The sequence below is a fragment of the Anastrepha obliqua genome, chromosome 5 (genome assembly GCF_027943255.1).
Source record: "Anastrepha obliqua isolate idAnaObli1 chromosome 5, idAnaObli1_1.0, whole genome shotgun sequence".
Taxonomy (NCBI): Eukaryota; Metazoa; Arthropoda; class Insecta; order Diptera; family Tephritidae; genus Anastrepha; species Anastrepha obliqua.
In genome coordinates, this window is record NC_072896.1 from 114,768,066 (window position 1) to 114,788,310 (window position 20,245).

General features: G+C 39.8%; 1 protein-coding gene across 1 annotated transcript; it reads left to right on the plus strand.

The window, feature by feature from the left end:
• The first annotated feature begins 16,764 nt into the window (after window positions 1–16,764).
• LOC129249204 (actin nucleation-promoting factor WASL) lies at window positions 16,765–17,360 on the plus strand. The gene has a single exon (XM_054888886.1). It carries the CDS (start codon window positions 16,867–16,869, stop codon window positions 17,113–17,115), a length of 249 nt encoding a protein of 82 aa, XP_054744861.1. The 5' UTR covers window positions 16,765–16,866; the 3' UTR covers window positions 17,116–17,360.
• Window positions 17,361–20,245: the final 2,885 nt, after the last annotated feature.

Below are 20,245 nucleotides of genomic sequence, written 5' to 3' on the forward strand. Positions count from 1 at the left end.
TTTGGACCATCGGGTGGAGGTGTGACGCCGAGGCCGCGGCGGCCATTTGTACGATATTTTGTTCCATACGTAATTGAGCCATACCAGTATTATCATAATAAAGAGAAATGACAATAATTTCCTAAAACAATTGTATTTTATTCAAAATCAACTCCGTCCCTTGAAACTTAACCACCCTTTATGTTAGCTGAAGTAAAAATTTCTGAGCATGTTTTTCCATTACTTGGACGATGAAATTAACTTTTTACTATCTACTTATTTTTAGGAGTAATTAAACTTCATGTGATGCGTTCAAATCAAGTGCACACATCTTCTCCTACTCTCACCTACACTCATGGCTACCCACCCGCCGCATACTCATAACCCGTCAGTTTCATATAATATTTTAAGACTCATAATATGCTTGTAATGTATTCACTTGGGATTCATCATGCTCGCGGTCTGTTGGAGGGGGTGTTTCAACTCACTTTCTCAACTTTCGCTGTTAAACAAAGCTTATGTGTTTACCTGCCTTTCATAATTCGCTTCTTCCACTTAACTACGTTGAGGCATTCATCTCATTTTAAATGCGGCGCTCAACAAATTCCCCGCTGAGAATACTCTCAACACACCAGTCCACACCCCTTTCTAGCCAAATGGTATACAGTATAACAGCTGCTAAGGTATGGTACATGAGTGTGTGCGTGCGATTTGTAGGCGTGCTCAAGTGATGTGCCTATGAAGGAAGGAGCGTCAGCAGTGAACGACGTAGCGGCTAGAAGAGGGACTGGTAACTAAGTTTTAACCTCTTAGCACAAAAGTTAAACTGCAAACGCACTTCTAAAGCTGTGCAAGGCAGGCCAGATTCGGTATTAACCCCTTTTAATGACTAACAACAACAAAAGCAACAAAATGCTACTCAAGACGGCGAGTATGCGTTTGAAGCGCTGGCATGAGGTGTGAAATGGTTGGCGTGGCATAGCATATGATGAACACTGTGTTGTTGTTGCATACCTTTTCTATTATTACTGTTGCTATTTAACGGTTATTTTTGTGGCACACACAGCAACTTACATATCTTGCGGTGGTGGTGCTGGTGCTGATGGTGATGGTGATGGTGCTCATTATTATTACAGTTGTTGCAGTTGCTGTTAGCAAATTCTTTTTTATGTGAGGGTTTCTCGCTTTATGACCAACTTTCGTCGTTGGCTCTAATATCATACACGTACAGGGTGAGTCGGAAATGGATGCATCTTCCTAATATTAGGTTGGGGAATAACTTCGGCCGCCGTAGCCGAATGGGTTGGTGCGGGACTACCATTCGGATTTCAGAGAGAACGTAGGTTCGAATCTCGGTGAAAGACCAAAATTAATAAAAACATTTTTCTAATAGCGATCGCCCCTCGGCAAACCTCCGAGTGTAATTCTGCCTTGAAAAAGCTCCTCATACAAAATATCTGCCGGTCGGAGTCGGCTTGTAGGTCCCTTCATCTGTGGAACAACATCAAGACGCACGCCACAAATAGTAAGAGGAGCTCGGCCACAAACCCAAAATGGGTGTACGTGCCAATTATATATATATATATATATATATATATATATATATATATATATATTTATATTCAAACCATATATTTTATTTCAAACCAGTCGGAAAAAATGAACTGCGATCATTCATTCAATAGGATTTACTGAAAAATTGGGAGCCTGGGTGCCTCACGCGCTCAAAAAGAAAAGACAAAGAAAGTCGCTTTCAATTGCTTTTCAGCATCTCGCCCGCCATTGAGCAACAAGCGGGCGTACCGAAACGTCACGGCAGATAAGATATGGTGCCTATACATCAAGCCTGGGTGGCTCCAGGAGACTGGATGTTTCCAGGAGATGCGACAAAGTCGAGAGTCGAGCCGGATTTTCATCCAAAGAAAATCATGATATGTATTTGGTGGGACTGGGAGTGCATGGTTCACTGGTAAATGCTCGAAAAGAATGCCACGGTCAACAAAGAGCTCTACATTGCCCAGCTACACTGTGTGAATGAGTCGATTTGACTGGAAAGACCTGATCGACATAGACAAAACATATTCCTTCGCGACAACGCCAGGCCCTATGTTACACATGTCGTCGAAATCGCTGCATCCGCCGTACTTTCCGGACCTTGCACCGACCGATTACCATCTTTTCCGCTCCCTGTCAAACTATATGAAGGGCGTTACCTTCGATAACAAAGAGGTCCTTAAAAACTGACTCAACAACTTCTTTGACACCAGATCAGGCGATTTTTAACAGAACGGCATCAACAAATTAGTTGAGAGGTGGGAAGAGGTTGTAAACAGCAACGGCGAATATATAATTGATTAACTTAGTAATATAATTATTGTTTTTTTGTTTAAATAAAAGTCTTCGGTAAAAACGCTACGCACTTATTCCCCAACTCGATACTTGTAATGTCTTCCAGTCGGAAGTTTGTGGGCTACTAATCGCATACTTCACTTTTAGGGGCAATATCGCTATGCACTCAGATAGGCAAGCTGAATCCAGGCACTGAACAAAGAGATGCCTGCAGACTCACGGCAGTGTTAACAAGCTTCTGGTCCATAGACGCAGGCAGCCGAAGTAGGTATCCCTCATAGTTGTAGTGAACCGGAGAAAAAGAAAATGATCTTCCACTCCCTCTGTGAATGCCCTGCCTTATGCAAGGTGAGGATGTTAACCCTTAGGCAAACCGCTTTTTGAAAACTTTAAATATATAAATAACCTTATAAAGTTTCTCTATCACACAGTGAAGGAATAGCCCGTAAAACTTGTTGATAGCGAAGATTTGGCAACGACGTGATAATTACTACTTCAACCAAACAAACAATAAGTCTAATGAGAATTGCAGGAATTAAAAGAGAATTCGTAATGCAGCTAAGTTCCATTAGACGTTGCTGCAAAATTCCATGGACCAGGACACTTTTGTGGGCTGAGCAAAGTCCACATAAAAGAAATGGTCAAAGACGAGGAAAAGTTGAGAACTCACAGGACACTGGCTGGAGAGCTCATATCAGAGGCCTTAATAATAAGACTTAATAATTTTTCGTTCCTTCCAGATGAGGATCAAATTGGCTCCTAAACCTGGACCACTACTGCCAACAAATGACGCGACCAAAGCAGCGATTGACCAGAAGCGACCAGAATTAGGCAAAGACAGGCTATTTCCTAAGCTTTGGGAACTTAAATGGGAAATTTTATTGGGTTCGCCGTACAGTAGACGCTTGGCTTCACGCGATCACTACTTTTTAACACATATGCTAAAATTTTTCTGATGGTACAAAAACATTCCTCTTCAAAAGAGAGTTTATGAAAATCAGTTTTTGCATTGCAGCAATGCATCCAGTGGCTTGCCAAAGGCTATTTCAATATTACAAATTAATTTTTCGGAAGTCACGTTCACGCTAAAACGGAAAATATGGCCTGCATCCACCTTATTTAACCAGGAATGCCCTTAAATACCTGGGCATACACTTGGACAAACGTCTAATGTGGCAAAAACACATAATGACGCAAACAATTTGGCTTAAAGCTTACGGTCGTCAGTAAATCAGTACGGTCATTGGAAAGCAGGCTCCTATTTTGGGTTAGGTTGAAGCGGTTGTCCTGTGGGACACACAGGCTCATAGCCCATTGTGATGTCACGTGGGAAGCTCGTCCCTATCTCTCCTAAAGCCAGAGTGTGCTTTTCAGAAATTTTAGAATATCTCTCAATATCTCAGAACTGAGATCTTCCAACAGATTAAAAAATTGCCTACCTAGAATAGTAAAGTGTCTAGATAGATCAAGACAATGGCACAGTAAGTGCGAGATGGTCTCTTACTCCTCCTCATCTAGACAACTTCTACAGTAGTCATGTGTTGGCAACCCATCTTCTGGACGTATCTGCCATTAGATAGTGTCCCTTTATAACTGAGATCAGTGTGCTAAGACTGTGGTTATTTTGGCTTAGCAGAGATGGCTACAGGTGTCGGGGGATTCTACTTTCATTTGCAGTCCTTACTATTTCTCCTACTATTGAAAGCCATCATTAAGCCCATATGGACTTATGGCATTGAATTATGAGACATTGAAGACGATTGCGGACGCCCCGAGGCATATGAAAATGAAATGATATGCAGTAATCTCAAAAATCTCAATAAATTTGGAGAAAACAATGTGCATTGAATTTGGACCCAACTACCTAGTCCTGCCATAAGTTCTGTTACAAGCTAAGTCCCTTCTAGATATAAAATTAGAATATTTTTTTGAATGAAGTTAGTTTTATTTAATAGTATAAATATTCAACAAAAAAATGTCTAATTTTCATTCGATCCTTCAAACAATAAGGCCATTAAGCTACTGCAGCACGCAGGCTTACCACGGAGATTGTCGTCGCTGCTCGAACCAAAGATTGTTTGAGGCTCTCCAAATTTCTGTGAGGCCTTCGACAGGCCATGTTCGCCTATACTGAGCACAAACTGTAGTCCAATGGATTCAGATCTGGACTTCCAGACGGCCAATCTTCTGCGGCTATGAACCCAGGAATATTGTTTTTTATCCCCTACTGGGTGGTTTTTGCCATGTGAGCTGGAGCGGAATCTTTGCTGGAAGATCCAACGGTTTCCATTGAAGAGAGTACTTCTCAACTGCTTTATCACGTCTTCTAAGACATCCTCCTGGTACACTCTTGCGCCGGTCTTAACCTCGCTTTCGCAGAAATGAAGAGATGTAACGCCTTTAGAAGACACTCCCCACCAAACCATTACGGAGGCTGGATGGTGGAAATGCTGAACCCGTAGAACAACATTTTTTGCGACTTTAGAAGTTTAAACGCAGGTTTTTTCGACGAATTGTTTCTCGCCGTATGCATTGTGAAATTTGTCACAGAATTTATGGCAAGACTAAGTGTATGGTAGTCAGAAACAAAGTCACTTAGTTGTGGCAGCCAAAAATCGTTAGCAAAGTGGTTAAGTAGTGAGGCAACTCCAGGACACAAGCATAAAACACTTTACTACAATTTGGTGAAACAGCGAAAGGTTGGGCATTTTTCATTTCATTCTAGTAAAAATTCAAAAAATTATGGGGCAAACAACGGGTTCACGGTTTTCTAAGTTAGCAATGAAAAATTGAAGAAACTTGTCGTCAAAAAATAGCGACGCCTTTACAGGAGCATCGCCAACACCTATACGAATAATGCTGCCGCAGTCCCGTGAATTGTCATTGGGCCCTTTGTAGCAGTCAATCAAATCAAATAACTTCTTCAAAAATGGCATATTTTTCTCATCAACTCAAAGCCGATTGTCTCCACTCTCCATTAAATAAAAACCTTATTTCTTACTATCATACAACACAACATTTTATTCAGAAAAAGCAAATCGGACAGTTCATTTTGAAAGAACTTAGTAGATCACAACCTGGTATTCGGTCTACCAAAGTTTATTTAAAAAAAACTTTCTCAAAAAATCTTTTTAAAATCTATATTTCTTTGCATATCACCGCCTACCCACCCTGTATTTACGTAAGTATTATGCATGCATGTGTGATTTTGAATGCGTTCATATGTTTGTGTTGCTTTTGGGCGGCTACTTCTCAGTCAATCACTTCCTAATGAGATCATAATATTTTGCAGCGCCAACAGCGGTAGCAGTAAAACAATAACGGTGCTTCTAGTGGCAACATACGCACAAACTTAGTGGGAATAGCTTAACGCTACGCGATGTACACTAACAAAACTAAGGGGAATAATAATATTATTTAGTGGAAAGTGTTTGCTCACTTTCAAAAGAAAACATCCAAAAGGGTCGTGAAGTTCTAGTAACTGTTTGCATATTTCCTTTTACCGTGCCTCCTTTATCCATCTGGAATTTTTACCTTTGGGTACAGTTATACCGGGAATTACAAAGAGTTATTTTATTTGAGAAATTTGTTGAGTCGCTGCATCCTTTGTTAAGGGAAATCTTTCCCGAAGCCGAATACGAAAATATTCACTTCTTACTGGTTTTGGGGCACTATTTCAAGATAAAATTCCTCGTAAAAAACGAGATTGACACTGAAAAATAGTTTATTTTGATTACTTATACGAGGGGTGCCTTTTATATTTCGGGATTTGGCAACCCTGGTGTTCCAATCTGGCAACTGACAGCTGTATCGCAAAGTTTGACATTTTTTGGCTTATACGTACTCAGAACTTTTTGAAATACCAGTGCTATTTGTGTTGTTTACAGTAACTTAAAAGATTCATCTCGGTCCAAAAATGGAATGAAATCGTGAACATTTTCGTGCGATTATTTTTTACAACTTTCGACGTGGATTAACTCAGCAACATTGCATGGATGAACTTAATTCATTTTTTGGCAATGAAGCTCCATCAAGGACCAATGTTTATCGATAGTATGGTGAATTCAATCGTGGTCGTAGTTCACTCCAAGACGAATTTCGTGAAGGCCGTCCAAAATCAGTTCTTGTTCCGAAAACCACTGATGCTGTGCGCGAACTGATATTGCAAGATCGTCATGTGACCTATCGTGAGATTGAGACAATCTTAGGCGTTAGTGGGTCCAGCGTATATTCAATATTGTATAAACATTTGACTGTCAAAAAAATTTGTTCGCGTTGGATCCCACACAATTTGTCAATCGCTCAAAAAAAGGCTCGTGTCGATTGGTCGAAGCAAATGCTCAAAAAATACGATCGCGGGGCTTCGAAACACGTTTGTGACATCGTGACAGGTGATGAATCATGAACTTACGCGTATAAGCCCGAAAGTGAACAGCAGTCGACTGTATGGGTGTTTCAAGATGAGCCAAATCCAACAAAAGTTGTTCGCGCACGAAGCACTTCCAAGCAAATGGTCACCTGTTTTTTCGGAAAAACTTGACATGTCGCAACCGTACCACTAAAACAACGCCGAACTGTAAATTCTGAGTGGTACACAACCATTTGTTTGCCAGTTGTCTTCCAAGAAATTAGGAAAACCAATCGCCAAAGACGGATCACTCTTCACCAGGACAATGTGAGCTCCCACACATCGGTTTAACAACTGCATTTTTGAGCACCCAAAACATCGAGTTAAAGGGTCATCCGCCGTATAGTCCTGACTTGGCACCGAATGACTTCTTTTTATTCCCGTACGTAAAAAACAAACTGAGAGGTCAACATTTCTCGACATCTGAAGAAGCGGTTGCGGCATTCAGAATGCATGTTTTGGAGGTACCTCATTCAGAGTGGCAAAAGTGATTCGACAATTAGCTCAAACGCATGCAAAAGTGTATAGATCTTCATGGAGAATATTTTGAAAAACAAGAAAGTGATTTTGGATGATTAAAATTTGTTTTTGTTCTCTAATCCCGACATATAAAAGGCAACCGTCGTATTAGATATCGACAGAAATAGATGTCGATGTTCACTGGTATAGAATCTATGCGAATGTCAGACGTATTCATAATGATTTAAGACGTGCGGAGTTTCGTAGGCACCAACAATAATCAGCAGCCCATGAGTTAACCGTTCTATCCAGCTAACCGAACTGCTTGCTTCGCTTCGAGCGAAAAAAGTCCGGTTGAGATTGAAATATGCGAACGAATATGGAAGCGAATAAGCCGTACATCAGCAGAATGTGCCTAGACTGGAATCCCCGAAGAGGTCGGCCGAACCCTGTATGACGAATTCACGGCATCTGACGACGCGCTCACTTGGCCACAGATAAAGTCAAAAGCTGCAACTCGACCCCAATGAAATTTATTTGTATCGGCACTTTGCGCCACCAGCCGACCCGATAGGAAATAATCATGAAAGCAAATAATGAGCCAACCAGCCCAGTGAAGTAATACCTCTTTCCGCAGAGAGAGTAGTAGATAGTAGAGAAGTATTTAATACGCGGCTCTGTGACTACAAGACGTGGAAACTGCTTGGCAGTGCTCATGAGAGTTTCCTCTTCACGGGTGACATTCCTAAAAAAAATGCCTAATCTAACCTCCCTACAAATCTAAAGTCATCTCATTGCATTCTTGAATTGAGTATTGAGTTGAAAATTGAGTCATTGAATAAAATAAAATTTTAAAAATTTCTTCTGAAATTTAAACAATTTTTTTTTTCTTCTGAAATTTTTACAAATTTTTATTATAAAAACAACATTTAATAAACAAAAATAATAGCCAAACACACCGCGCTTGTATTTGTATAAAAAATTCACACTGTGTATGGAAAGCTCACAAATAAATAAGTTTAAATACATACAAAACAACAACAATTTCACCAGCAAATCAAAAATTTCAGTCAAACCCCAGAAAACTGAAGTTTAATTTCCATTTGAAGGCAAAAGGGTGAAAAAGAAAATTTAAATTGCTGCAGAAGCAAGTTTGCGCAGTCAGCAGTCAGTTAGCAACGCTTCGGCAACGTTGAACACCTAAAATTTTTATAAAATGCATTTCTTAAATTGAAATGTCGTCGTCGTCGTCCCCGTCCTCGTCGTGGAAGTGACTGCGTTTGGCCACCGAAACATGAGCATATACAAGTATGTGTGGGTGTGTGTGTAAATGGATTTGTGTACGTATATATGAATGTATGCGCTTACTTTTTGGTGCTACTGTGGTTACAAGCTCTCAACGCAATTCCTCCGTCTTATACTAAAATTCTATTTAATGGCTGTGTGAAGTGACTTGTCTTGTTGCTCCTGACATCCTAGTTGAAGGGAGGGGGCGAGGCTCATATACAGAAATATAGATGGTTATGTTCACATGCACATAAATATAGATGAGTGTAGACTTGCTTCAAGCTACTCCGCCTCTTGAGGGACGGCAGGGGTCTCAAGGCACAGTCGCAAGTTGCAGTTCACTTCGCTGTATTTTCCTACGCTTGGCGGCGGCGGTGGCGGCGGCGGCAGAGCCTTCATGACTCTTGCAAAGAACTTCTTCTTAACATCATATCTGCGTTGTCAGTGTATTTGGAGTGTGCACACATGTAAGCACCTATGTATGTATGCGTCTGTGTGTGTGCATGTTCAAATATGCGTTGTAGCAATGGAGGCGTCTTTGAACTGCTTTTTCATTTCGTGTTCAACTCAATTTTTGTTTTTCTTTTCCTTATTGTAAAATCACATTTACACAAAACTCAAATGCATTTGTGTGCATGTATATACATATATGAACATGTGCGTATGTATGTACGCGCTCCTATTGAAATATCAATTTTGGTATTCGATAAATATTTAAATTCCCTACATTTGACAGTTATCGATTTACGAGTAACTGCGTGCTATGCTAACTTTTTTCGGTTTTTACTTGCTTTTCCCGTTTCGAATTTTGCCCGCCCTTTTAAAAATAAAAGAAAACCCGTAAAGATTATAAAAATGTTGAGGTTGAAAGGAGTAGGAAATTTGACAGTTGCTGTCAGGCGATTTCGATGTGACAGTACAGCATAAATTCGCTAAAGCGCATTTTCTTTGGAAGTCTTGGCGGATGAGGCGGATGTAGACCACACATACACTGCCCCACTTTGCTTATCCGTTTTGGAGAGTTTGAAGTTGTATTTTTATTTAACCTCTTTTTGAAGTACTTACTCTGTGGCTTAAAATATTGGAATTTGTTTGACTAAAAATTTTGAATAAAATTTGAGTTCATTTAAAGATTGGTTCTGCTGATTGGATCAACGAAATTTTTATTTCGGAAAACTTTTCTTACTTTAGTTCTAAGTAGAGCACTGGTCGCATATTTTCGAACAGCTCGGGCAAATGAGCAACGAGTACTCGTACACCTGTTCGATGCGTGAGCTCAGGTATGTCGCTCTTTTTCGAGTAATTCGAGCAATACTTTTAATTTTATTTAAATAAAAAATAAAATACATGAAGATAAGCAACTCATTAGTACAAATGAAATTTAATACATTTAAGATCAAATTTTAGAACAAATATCGTAATTTTATATGTAGTTTTGCATTTGTGCAAATACTACCGCTGCTATTAGATTATAAGACCTAATTTGCTGAATATCATTATATTAAGATAGATTGCAAATAAAATATTTACACAAAAAAAAAAAAAATATTTTTTATTTATAAAAATGAGAAACAACAATACAATTTTTATTGCACAGCAAAAAAAGCAGCACTAGCTGCCAGGGCCTTCGGCTCACCGGTATGAAAAAAGTATGTGTGAATATGAAACATTATATAAAAAGTATAGGAAATTACTCAGTTGAGATAGCAGTAAAATTGCTAACAATACGTTACTTAGAACTATTGCTACAGGGAGTTAAATTACTTAGATATTTGGCAATTTTCTCAATGTTTTCGGGTGTAGTGGTTTTTAAGAGATCGACGGCGTTGTCGCAATTGAATATGTTGCTTCTGATTGACGTGAACTGTGGACATTCGTTGAGCAGGTGTGTGATGGAGAGTGTTGACGCAGGACAATACTGACATGATGGAGGGCTGATACCAGATAGCCTATACGAATGTGTGGCTATGTTATGCCCTAAGCGTAGTCGAACGAAAGCTTTGATATCGTTGCATCGGCATGATGATGGGTACTTGGGTGCATTTCTATCACTATTAATTTGCGTGTAGTGGTGTCGGATGGATTTCCATTCAATCATTAGTTTTATACGCTGTTGTGAAGAAATTAAATTATGCAAGTCCCTCTCCCTCTTGTCGAGAAACTGAAAAGAGATTAAAGGTTCTTTTGCGGCGATCTTTGCACGCAGATCTGCTAGTTCATTTCCTGCGATTCCTTTATGCCCTGGTACCCACATTATTTTAATTTTGTTATGGGTTGCAATTAACTTGTCACGGATATACGATATGGTGTGGTTTTTATTGTTTATGTTTAGAATGGATGCTATAGTCGACATACTGTCAGTGCAAATTATAGTTTTTGATGAAGAGCTAAGTGCACAGTCAATTGCTTTCAATATTGCGATGGCTTCTGCTGTATAGACAGACGAAAAAGGCAGTAAGTGTCCCGTTGACATGGTTTCACCACTAGATTTTACAACCGCAAATGATGCGAGGGGTGCCTTTTATATGTCTGGATTTGGCAACCCTGGTGCTGCAATCTAGCAACTGACAGCTGTATCGCAAAGTTTGACATTTTTTGGCTTTTACGTACTCAGAACGTTTTGAAATGCCAGCGCTATTTGTGTTGTTTACAGTAACTTAAAAGATTCATCTCGGTCCAAAAATGGAATTAAATCGTGAACATTTTCGTGCGATTATTTTTTACAACTTTCGACGTGGATTAACTCAGCAACATTGCATGGATGAACATAATTCATTTTTTGGCGATTAAGCTCCATCAAGGACCAGTGTTTATCGATGGTATGGTGAATTCAATCGTGGTCGTAGTTCACTCCAAGACGAATTTCGTGAAGGTCGTCGAAAATCAGTTGTTATTCCGAAAACCATTGATGCTGTGCGCGAACTGATATTGCAAGATCGTCATGTGACCTATCGTGAGATTGAGACAATCTTAGGCATTACTGGGACCAGCATACATTCAATATTGCATAAACATTTGACTGTCAAAAAAATTTGTTCGCGTTGGATCCCACACAATTTGCCAATCGCTCAAAAAAAGGCTCGTGTCGATTGGTCGGAGGAAATGCTCAAAAAATACGATCGCGGGGCTTCAAAACACGTCTATGACATCGTGACAGGTGATGTATCATGGATTTACGCACGTGAGCTCGAAAGTAAACAGAAGTCGACTGTATGGGTGTTTCAAGATGAGCCAAATCCAACAAAAGTTGTTCGCGCACGAAGCACTTCCAAGCAAATGGTCGCCTGTTTTTTCGGAAAAACTGGATATGGCGCAACCGTACCACTAGAACAACGCAGAACAGTAAATTCTGAGTGGTACACAACCATTTATTTGCCAGTTGTCTTCCAAGAAATTAGGAAAACCAATCGCCAAAGACGGATCACTCTTCACCAGGACAATGCGAGCTCTCACACATCGGCTCAATCAACTGCATTTTAGAGCACCCAAAACATCGAATTAAAGGGTCATCCGCCGTATAGTCCTGACTTGGCACCGAATGACTTCTTTTTATTCCCGTACGTAAAAAACAAACTGAGAGGTCAACATTTTTCGACACCTGAAGAAGCGGTTGCGGCATTCAGAATGCATGTTTTGGAGGTACCTCATTCAAAGTAGCAAAAGTGCTTCGACAATTGGTTCAAACGCATGCAAAAGTATATAGATCTTCATGGAGAATATTTTGGAAAACAATAAAGTGATTTTCGATGATTAAAATTGGTTTTTGTTCTCTAATCCCGACATATAAAACGCACCCCTCGTATATGATCTTCTGATTTTGATCCGTCAGTGAAAATAAGGCTCCAGTAAAGGTGCCAAGCACTCGTGGAATAGTTGTTGGTAAATTCTAGGGCAGGTGTTTTCCTTCGAATATTTACTGAGATCTAGAATAAAGGAGAACTGTCGTAAAAACCACGGTGGGTAATTATCATTATGCCTGAGTGACGGGCCATTAATTCCTAGTTCTTTAGCACATTCGATGCAAGACGCGATTACAGATTTTCGTCGCAGTGGTCGTTTTAGATTAATGGTGTCAATCACCGTTTCGTGAAGTGTCCTATTATTAGACAGGAACAGCTTTGGTATCAGCTTCTTGGTGTTTAGCTCAATTCTCTCCTCAATAGTAGGTAAGCCAGCTTCCGCAAGTATAAATTTAGTTGGAGATTTAGGAAGCGCTCTGATGCTACGGCAGACAGCGGTGTGATAGGGAGCGTAGAGAAGTTTTATATGGCTCTTAGAACAATTACCATATACCGGAAGACCATAATCTATCTTAGACAATATAAACGATTTCGTTGCATTAACTAAGGTTGAGATGTTAATTAAACAGTTTTTTGAGCTTAAGTATTTAATAACATTAAGCCTGGCGGCAGCCAACTGATTTCTAACATACAAACATTGTTCCTTAAAAGTTAATTTTTTATCAAAGATAATACCCAAAAACTTGAGACTATTTGTATTTACAATACCAAGATTATTATATTCCAATTTTATGCCACCACATTTGTGTTTACAACAGATGTGAAGCAATTTAGCTGTGAAATTGCTTCGGAACGGATGCTGTTTTGTCGACAGCTAAATGAGTCTCTTGGAGAGCGATAACGCTTGGAGAGTGCTTTTTTATCAGAAGCTCTAGTTCAGTGTAGTTATTGTAAAAACCTTTCAGATTCCACTGTAAAACCTTAAACATTGAGAATGCTTTGTAGTTAAATTGATTAAAATGATTACATATATTGAGGATCGCTATGTGACATCGTCTGACATCGTCTGATCGTGGATGTTATTAGCGTCGAATTGAGTTTGGCTTAGTATTTGATTGATTGCTGGGATGGTTGTGATGTGTGTGATTGTGGAACATATGCAGTTTGTATACTTTGAGATTGTGTGAGAATATGGGAGAGAGTGGAGTCTAAGAGAAATTGAGGATGAGAGTTGAAATTGAGTTCATTTGCTACAAACGACGGCATTGTTTTGCTTACGTGGTCATTATTATTTTCTGAGACAAGATTGCTTAGATATGAGTTTATTTGGAATGAAGTACGAGAAGGAATACTGAGTGAATCAATAGACGATTGAGAGTTGCTTATTTGCGGGTTCTTGTTATTTTCTGTTGTGGTGTTGGATGAAGTTCAGTTCGGTTGTATTAAGGTGTCGGAGTGAGCATTGAGCGAAGCTGTGCTCGGTGATTTGCTTGATGGGCTAGGTGCTAAAGCGGCAGGGGGTTTCGTTTTGCTTTGTTCGATCTTGCTCAGATTTTGGGACTCGCTTACAACAGCAGCAAATGAGGCGCTGAGTGTGGTCGGTGTCTGTTCCTTATAGAGTTTAAGTGCTTCGCGCATTGAGCATTTGTTTTGACATTTAATTTTCAATATTTCTTTAGATTGCATATATTTTGGGCATGAGCATATGAGAATCGGGAACGTTGTAAAGGCAATTGTAGGCGGGAATGCGTAGTCCACCAGTCTGGGAAGCTTCGAAATGTCAGCTATGATTTAGCCGTGGCCTTAGCTCGTATTTGACCACTTACTTTTCGACCTTATTCCCGCACTTCGAACGATATATCTTACCTACAGCTCCACTGGCAGGAGGTTTAATGTCGCATGTAATGCTTTCGTGGGCATGGTTGACAGTGCACGGATTATGTGAGCAGATGCGAGCCTTTGCACTTTCTCAATCCTTTTAATATTTTCACCCTTCTCAAGGGCATTCCACCATACTACAATACCGTACTAGAGAATCGGCATAGCCACTGCTGTGCAGAGCCATTCTGGGTTCCAACCCCCATTTCTTCGTAATTAGCCTTCCGCAGAAGTACAACTCCATCATAGCTTTACGTACTATATCTGCAACTGTGAGCTTCCAATTCAGCTTCCTATCCAATACAAATATTTGCTTAGCTGCTCAAAAATTTCAATCAAACATTTGAGCAATGAAGGAGTTTGAACTGACGCCAGCCAATTAGCTGATTCTTTTAAATTCGCTGAGACGCGGCCAACAGTCTGATCTTGGCCACATCTTCTAAATTATTTTCACGTCAAAACAAGCTGAGCTTGCGGCTAGTCGATCGTTGATTGCCAAGTTCCACAATAATTTTCCTATAACTTCCATCATTATTTTTCTTTTAAATACTTCGGTATACTTTTCCTAAGTTGTGACCTTTCCATTTTTATTTAGATGATCTGTTTTACGGATCTTCAGCAATTCCATGGCTTTCACAGTCTAACTAACACCTGGTTGTTATTGTTATTGTAAAAAAATAGACTACCTCTATAAAAAAGTACCTAGCAGAAGTGACAGTATTTGGCTAAATATAAAATGGGTCTAATTCACGACTATCTTGGGGATGATTAGCACCTGATGACTGCTGCTGTTGCCTTTCGGAACAGACTGGTATACATAAGTTTTATTTTATTCATGTTGAGATATATACAAGGTGAAGTCCAAAATAAACCAGACAGAGTTGAAATAGAAACGACGGTAGCTTTGATCTGATAACTTCGAGTTTATTCATTCAAAATAGTCCCCTCTGGCCTCGACACACTGTTTTGCGCGGTCTAAAAGCTTTTCAAAAGAGTGTTTCAGGTCATCGTAGATCTCAGGCATCCCGGGCAAAGCATACTTGTTCCAAGTTTTCCACTTTCGCCTTGCTCATCATGAAGTTTTAAAGACATGTCGCATTTCATGATTCAATAGGTGCCTATCATTTTTCACATAATTTCAATATAGCTAACAGCTTTCTTGTTTCCTAAGAAATTTTCTAAAGGGTGGTTAAGTTTCAAGGGCTGGTGTTGATTTTGAATAAATACAATTTTTTTTGGAAATTATTGTCACTTCCCTTTGATGTGATAATCCTTGTATGTTTCAATTATGCATGGAACAAAATATCGTACAAATGGCCGCCGCGGCCTCGCCGGCACTCCTCCATCCGATGGTCCAAATTTTCGATGACGCTGAGGCATAATTGAGATTCTATGCCGTTAATGTGCCGGATTATCTCATCCTTTAGCTCTTGAATTGTTGCTGTCTCATCGACGTACACCTTTTTTTCAAATAACCCCAAAGAAAGAAGTCCAACGGTGTCAAATCACATGATCTTGGCGACCAATTAACATCGCCGCGACGTGAGATTATTCGGCTATCAAATGTTTTGCGCAAAAGAGCCATTGTTTCGTTAGCTGTGTGACAAGTGGCACCGTCCTGTTGAAACCACATATTGTCCACATCCATATCTTCCCGTTCGGGCCATAAAAAGTTCGTTATCATCTCACGATAGCGAACACTATTCACAGTAACTGCCTGATTATCATTCGCCCAAATGCGGCAATTCGAATCCACTGAGGTGAAAATGTGCCTCATCACTGAAGGCGATTTTCTTCGAAAATTCGCCATTCACTGTTGCCATTTCCTGTCACCATTCTGACCATTGACGACGCTTGAAATGGTCAAGAGGCTTTAGTTCTTGAGTCAATTGCTCCTTGTAAGCGTGTAAATGCAAGTCTTTATGCATAATGTTCATCAACGACGAGCGTGAGAGGTGCAATTGTTGGGCAGGACGACGAGTTGAGGTGGACGGCTCTTCAACCACACTATAGCGAACAGCAGCAATATTTTCTGCAGTACGAACTGTACGATCATGCACTGGTGTTTTCACATCTCCTACAGACCCGGTTTGCTCAAACTTTTGCACAATTTTTCCGATTGTATGCACATTTGGACGATTAAATTGGCCGAAAAAATCACGAAGTGTGCGATATGCATTTTGATTTGAACGCCCGTTTTCATAATAAGCCTGAATAACTTTAACGCGTTGCTCGATTGTGTATCTTTCCATAATTCAAATTGAGTTAGTCTGAAATTGAAAAATGTCAAATGAAATGTAAAAAATTATTTGACGTTTAATAAGTCATGATACGTGGGACTTTATTTTTTTTTTTGTGAGTTATGTTAATTCTTTTTTTTTTTTTTTTGTTTTTGGTTCTTGTTTTTGTGCTCATCATTGTTCATTCTTTACTGTATTGTACTGGTCACTCTACCGCAGTAAAACTAAATATAAGCGTACAAACAGCAAATCTTATCGCCTCTTTGGCGCATCTTTACAACGCTTCAGTGCCGCACAGCGATAACTTATCACTGAATTTATGACAATTGATTTCGCACATCGCCTATGCAGGTGTTGCAACAATACCAACCAATAAACACCACCGAAATTAACTACAGCGACTATTCAGCAGTATTAGATTGGACAACAGCAAACTAAGACGTCTGCATTAGGCGAAAGCAATTCAATTAAAGCAGAATACACCAGCGGCTTTTGTTAACGATTTGAAGATATTGATTAGTGTGCAATGCCGCCACCACCACCGGGACGACAGGGGCCGCCGCCGGGGCCTCCACGCCGACCATTGTTTAAAGTGGAAATCATACCACCGTGGCGACGGCACCATCACCCGCCGCCACCACCACCGCCCAGTCAGCCAGTTGTTGTAGTTGTGCCGCCAACACAACCGCCACCGCCGCCATACGGAGGAGGTTACTATCCACCACCACCGGGACCGCCACCTCCAGATCACTATCACAATCCACCGCGTTATTAAGGAATTATGTGGGTGGATATATATTAGTAAAACTAATGGATGTGTTATTTAAATTTTCCGTATGTATGTAGCGCGCGAAATATGAAAAGTCGCTTTAAAAACTCTTACGTGTGCCTTTCGTGCTTAATAACTTAATTATAAATAACCAGTACATTGACATGACATTTTGTAAATTTTTCTAAGCATATTTTAGTGAATTTAAGCAGAAATTTTGTAATAAATTTTGAGTTACACATTTTTTATGAGATAACAATAAAACTGCAATTACGTTTTGGTTATGAAAAAGTGATCGACTTTGTGTGTTATCGTTGATTCAGTTATCAGTAGTCATAAAAGTGTTATAAATATTTTTATATCTAGCGGCTCAATAGAGCATTAGATTGTTAAAACTCTGTCAATGTGTATGTGGCCAGTAAAGTAAACTGGGGCACATTTAGCTTTGAAGGGACTTACCTTCATAAGACATTTCGGGTATGGAAAAAATTGATATAATTTAACGATTGGTACTGTGACCGTAGCAGCCGCCGTGGCCGAATGAGTTGGTGCATGACTACCAATCGGAAGTGCGTATGTTCGAATTTCCAAGCATAAAACACCAAGTGATGGAAGAAGCGTTTTTCGCCCCTTGGCAGGCAATGGCAAACGCCTGAGTGAAAAAACTCATCATAAAAAAATCATCTGCCATTCGGAGTCAACTTGAAACTGTAGGTCCTTCCATTTGTGGAGCTCCAAGACTATACTTACATACATGTATATATGTACTTGCATACTATGACCGTGACTGCTAGGTACACTGCGTGTAGTGTAGATAGTGGGTTAATAAATCTCAAAATAGTGGAACAGATGACATTTCAAAAGAAGGCTCCCAAGTTTGCTGACTTTGTTTTGAAAAATTTGAAAAAGATGCTTAAGAGCATTTTCGTAATGAAATCAAATGAATTTCTTGTGTTGCTTAAAAACCATTTTTATGCAAAAGCATCACGAATATCAAAAAAAAAATTGAAAAACATTATCTACCACTGGTTTAATCTCTTCCCTTGCAGTCGTGCCAACACAACTAATGTCGAACTTACTTATCGCCAAATTGATCTCACCACAACAGAAATGATCGTCAAAATCTGCGGTATACGAGGGGTGACTTTTATATGTCGGGATTAGAGAACAAAAACAAATTTTAATCATCGAATATCACTTTATTGTTTTTTAAAATATTCTCCATGAAGATCTATACACTTTTGCATGCGTTTGAACCAATTGTCGAAGCACTTTTGCCACTCTGAATGAGGTACCTCCAAAAGATGCATTCTGAATGCCGCAACCGCTTCTTCAGGTGTCGAAAAACGTTGGCCCCTCAGTTTGTTTTTTACGTACGGGAATAAAAAGAAGTCATTCGGTGCCAAGTCAGGACTATACGGCGGATGACCCATTAATTCGATGGTTTGGGTGCTCAAAAATGCAGTTGTTTGAGCCGATGTGTGAGAGCTCGCATTGTCCTGGTGAAGAGTGATCCGTCTTTGGCTATTGGTTTTCCTAATTTCTTGGAAGACAACTGGCAAACAAATGGTTATGTACCACTCAGAATTTACAGTTCGGCGTTGTTCTAGTGGTACGGTTGCGCCATATCCAGTTTTTCCGAAAAAATAGGCGACCATTTGCTTGGAAGTGATTCGTGCGCGAACAACTTTTGTTGGATTTGGCTCATCTTGAAACACCCATACAGTCGACTGCTGTTTACTTTTGGGCTCATACGCTTAAATCCATGATTCATCACCTGTCACAATGTCATAAACATGTTTCAAAGCCCCGCGATCGTGTTTTTTTAGCATTTCCTTCGACCAATCGACACGAGCCTTTTTTTGAGCGATTGGCAAATTGTGTGGGATCCAACGCGAACAAATTTTTTTGACAGTTAAATGTTTATGCAATATTGAATGTACGCTGGTCCCACTAATGCCTAAGATTGTCTCAATCTCACGATAGGTCACATGACGATCTTGCAATATCAGTTCGCGCACAGCATCAGTGGTTTTCGGAACAAGAACTGATTTTGGACGGCCTTCACGAAATTCGTCTTGGAGTGAACTACGACCACGATTGAATTCACCATACTATCGATATACACTGATCCTTGATGGAGCTTCATCGACAAAAAATGAGTTAAGTTCATCCATGCAATGTTGCTGAGTTAATCCACGTCGAAAGTTGTAAAAAATAATCGCACGAAAATGTTCACGATTTAAATCCATTTTTGGACCGAGATGAATCTTTCAAGTTACTGTAAACAACACAAATAGCGCTGGTATTTCAAAACGTTCTGAGTACGTAAAAGCCAAAATATGTCAAACTTTGCGATACAGCTGTCAGTTGCTAGATTGCAGCACCAGGCTTGCCAAATCCCGACATATAAAAGGCACCCCTCGTAATATCTGGCGATAGGTGAATTAAGGGGCGCAAATTTGAAGATGGATCAGTGATTTCAGTTGTACATAAAGATTTGGACTTGAATTCGAAAAAAAGCTACATGGTAGACGACTAAAGAACGCTAGCAACTGACAACCAAGGCAAAAATTTGACAACTTCAACGGAATGTTCCGCGACGATCAATAGCAATCCACAGAAGGTTTTGCGGCATTTCAAACCACGCATAAAATATGAATGCATCAAAATAGACCAGATGCCAAGGTAGTCGAAGACCTCATAGGGAGTCGAAGTCAGAAAAGAGAAAGATGGGTCTATTGCTCATTAAAGTCATAAGAAAAAGTTGTTTCATTGATTCTTTTTTTTTACTATTGCCACATATTATGCAGACACGGTTGTACACTTCGTTATCGGTTTAAAGCAAAACTCATCGCATTTGACGAAGAAAATTTCCTTTTCACATCGATGCACAAGTTCGTAGTTGTTGTTGCTGTAGCAGCATACACATTCCCCATACCTTTACGAGGAATGCTGCTGAAGCAACAGTCCTTGGCTGCATTTAAATCCGAGTCGTTTCGGTAACCTGGAACCTATCGCGGGAATGCAGTCTTCTTCTTCGCCTCTTATTGATTAGTACGATAGATAGCTTAGTGAGTTTGACTGAGTTCAACAAAGTGCGTCAAACGTTTTTGAAGTGAAACTCGTTAGGCGT

Bases quoted from the DNA above. Each gene is read 5' to 3' on its own strand.
- LOC129249204 (XM_054888886.1), top strand. From the start codon at position 16,867: ATGCCGCCACCACCACCGGGACGACAGGGGCCGCCGCCGGGGCCTCCA.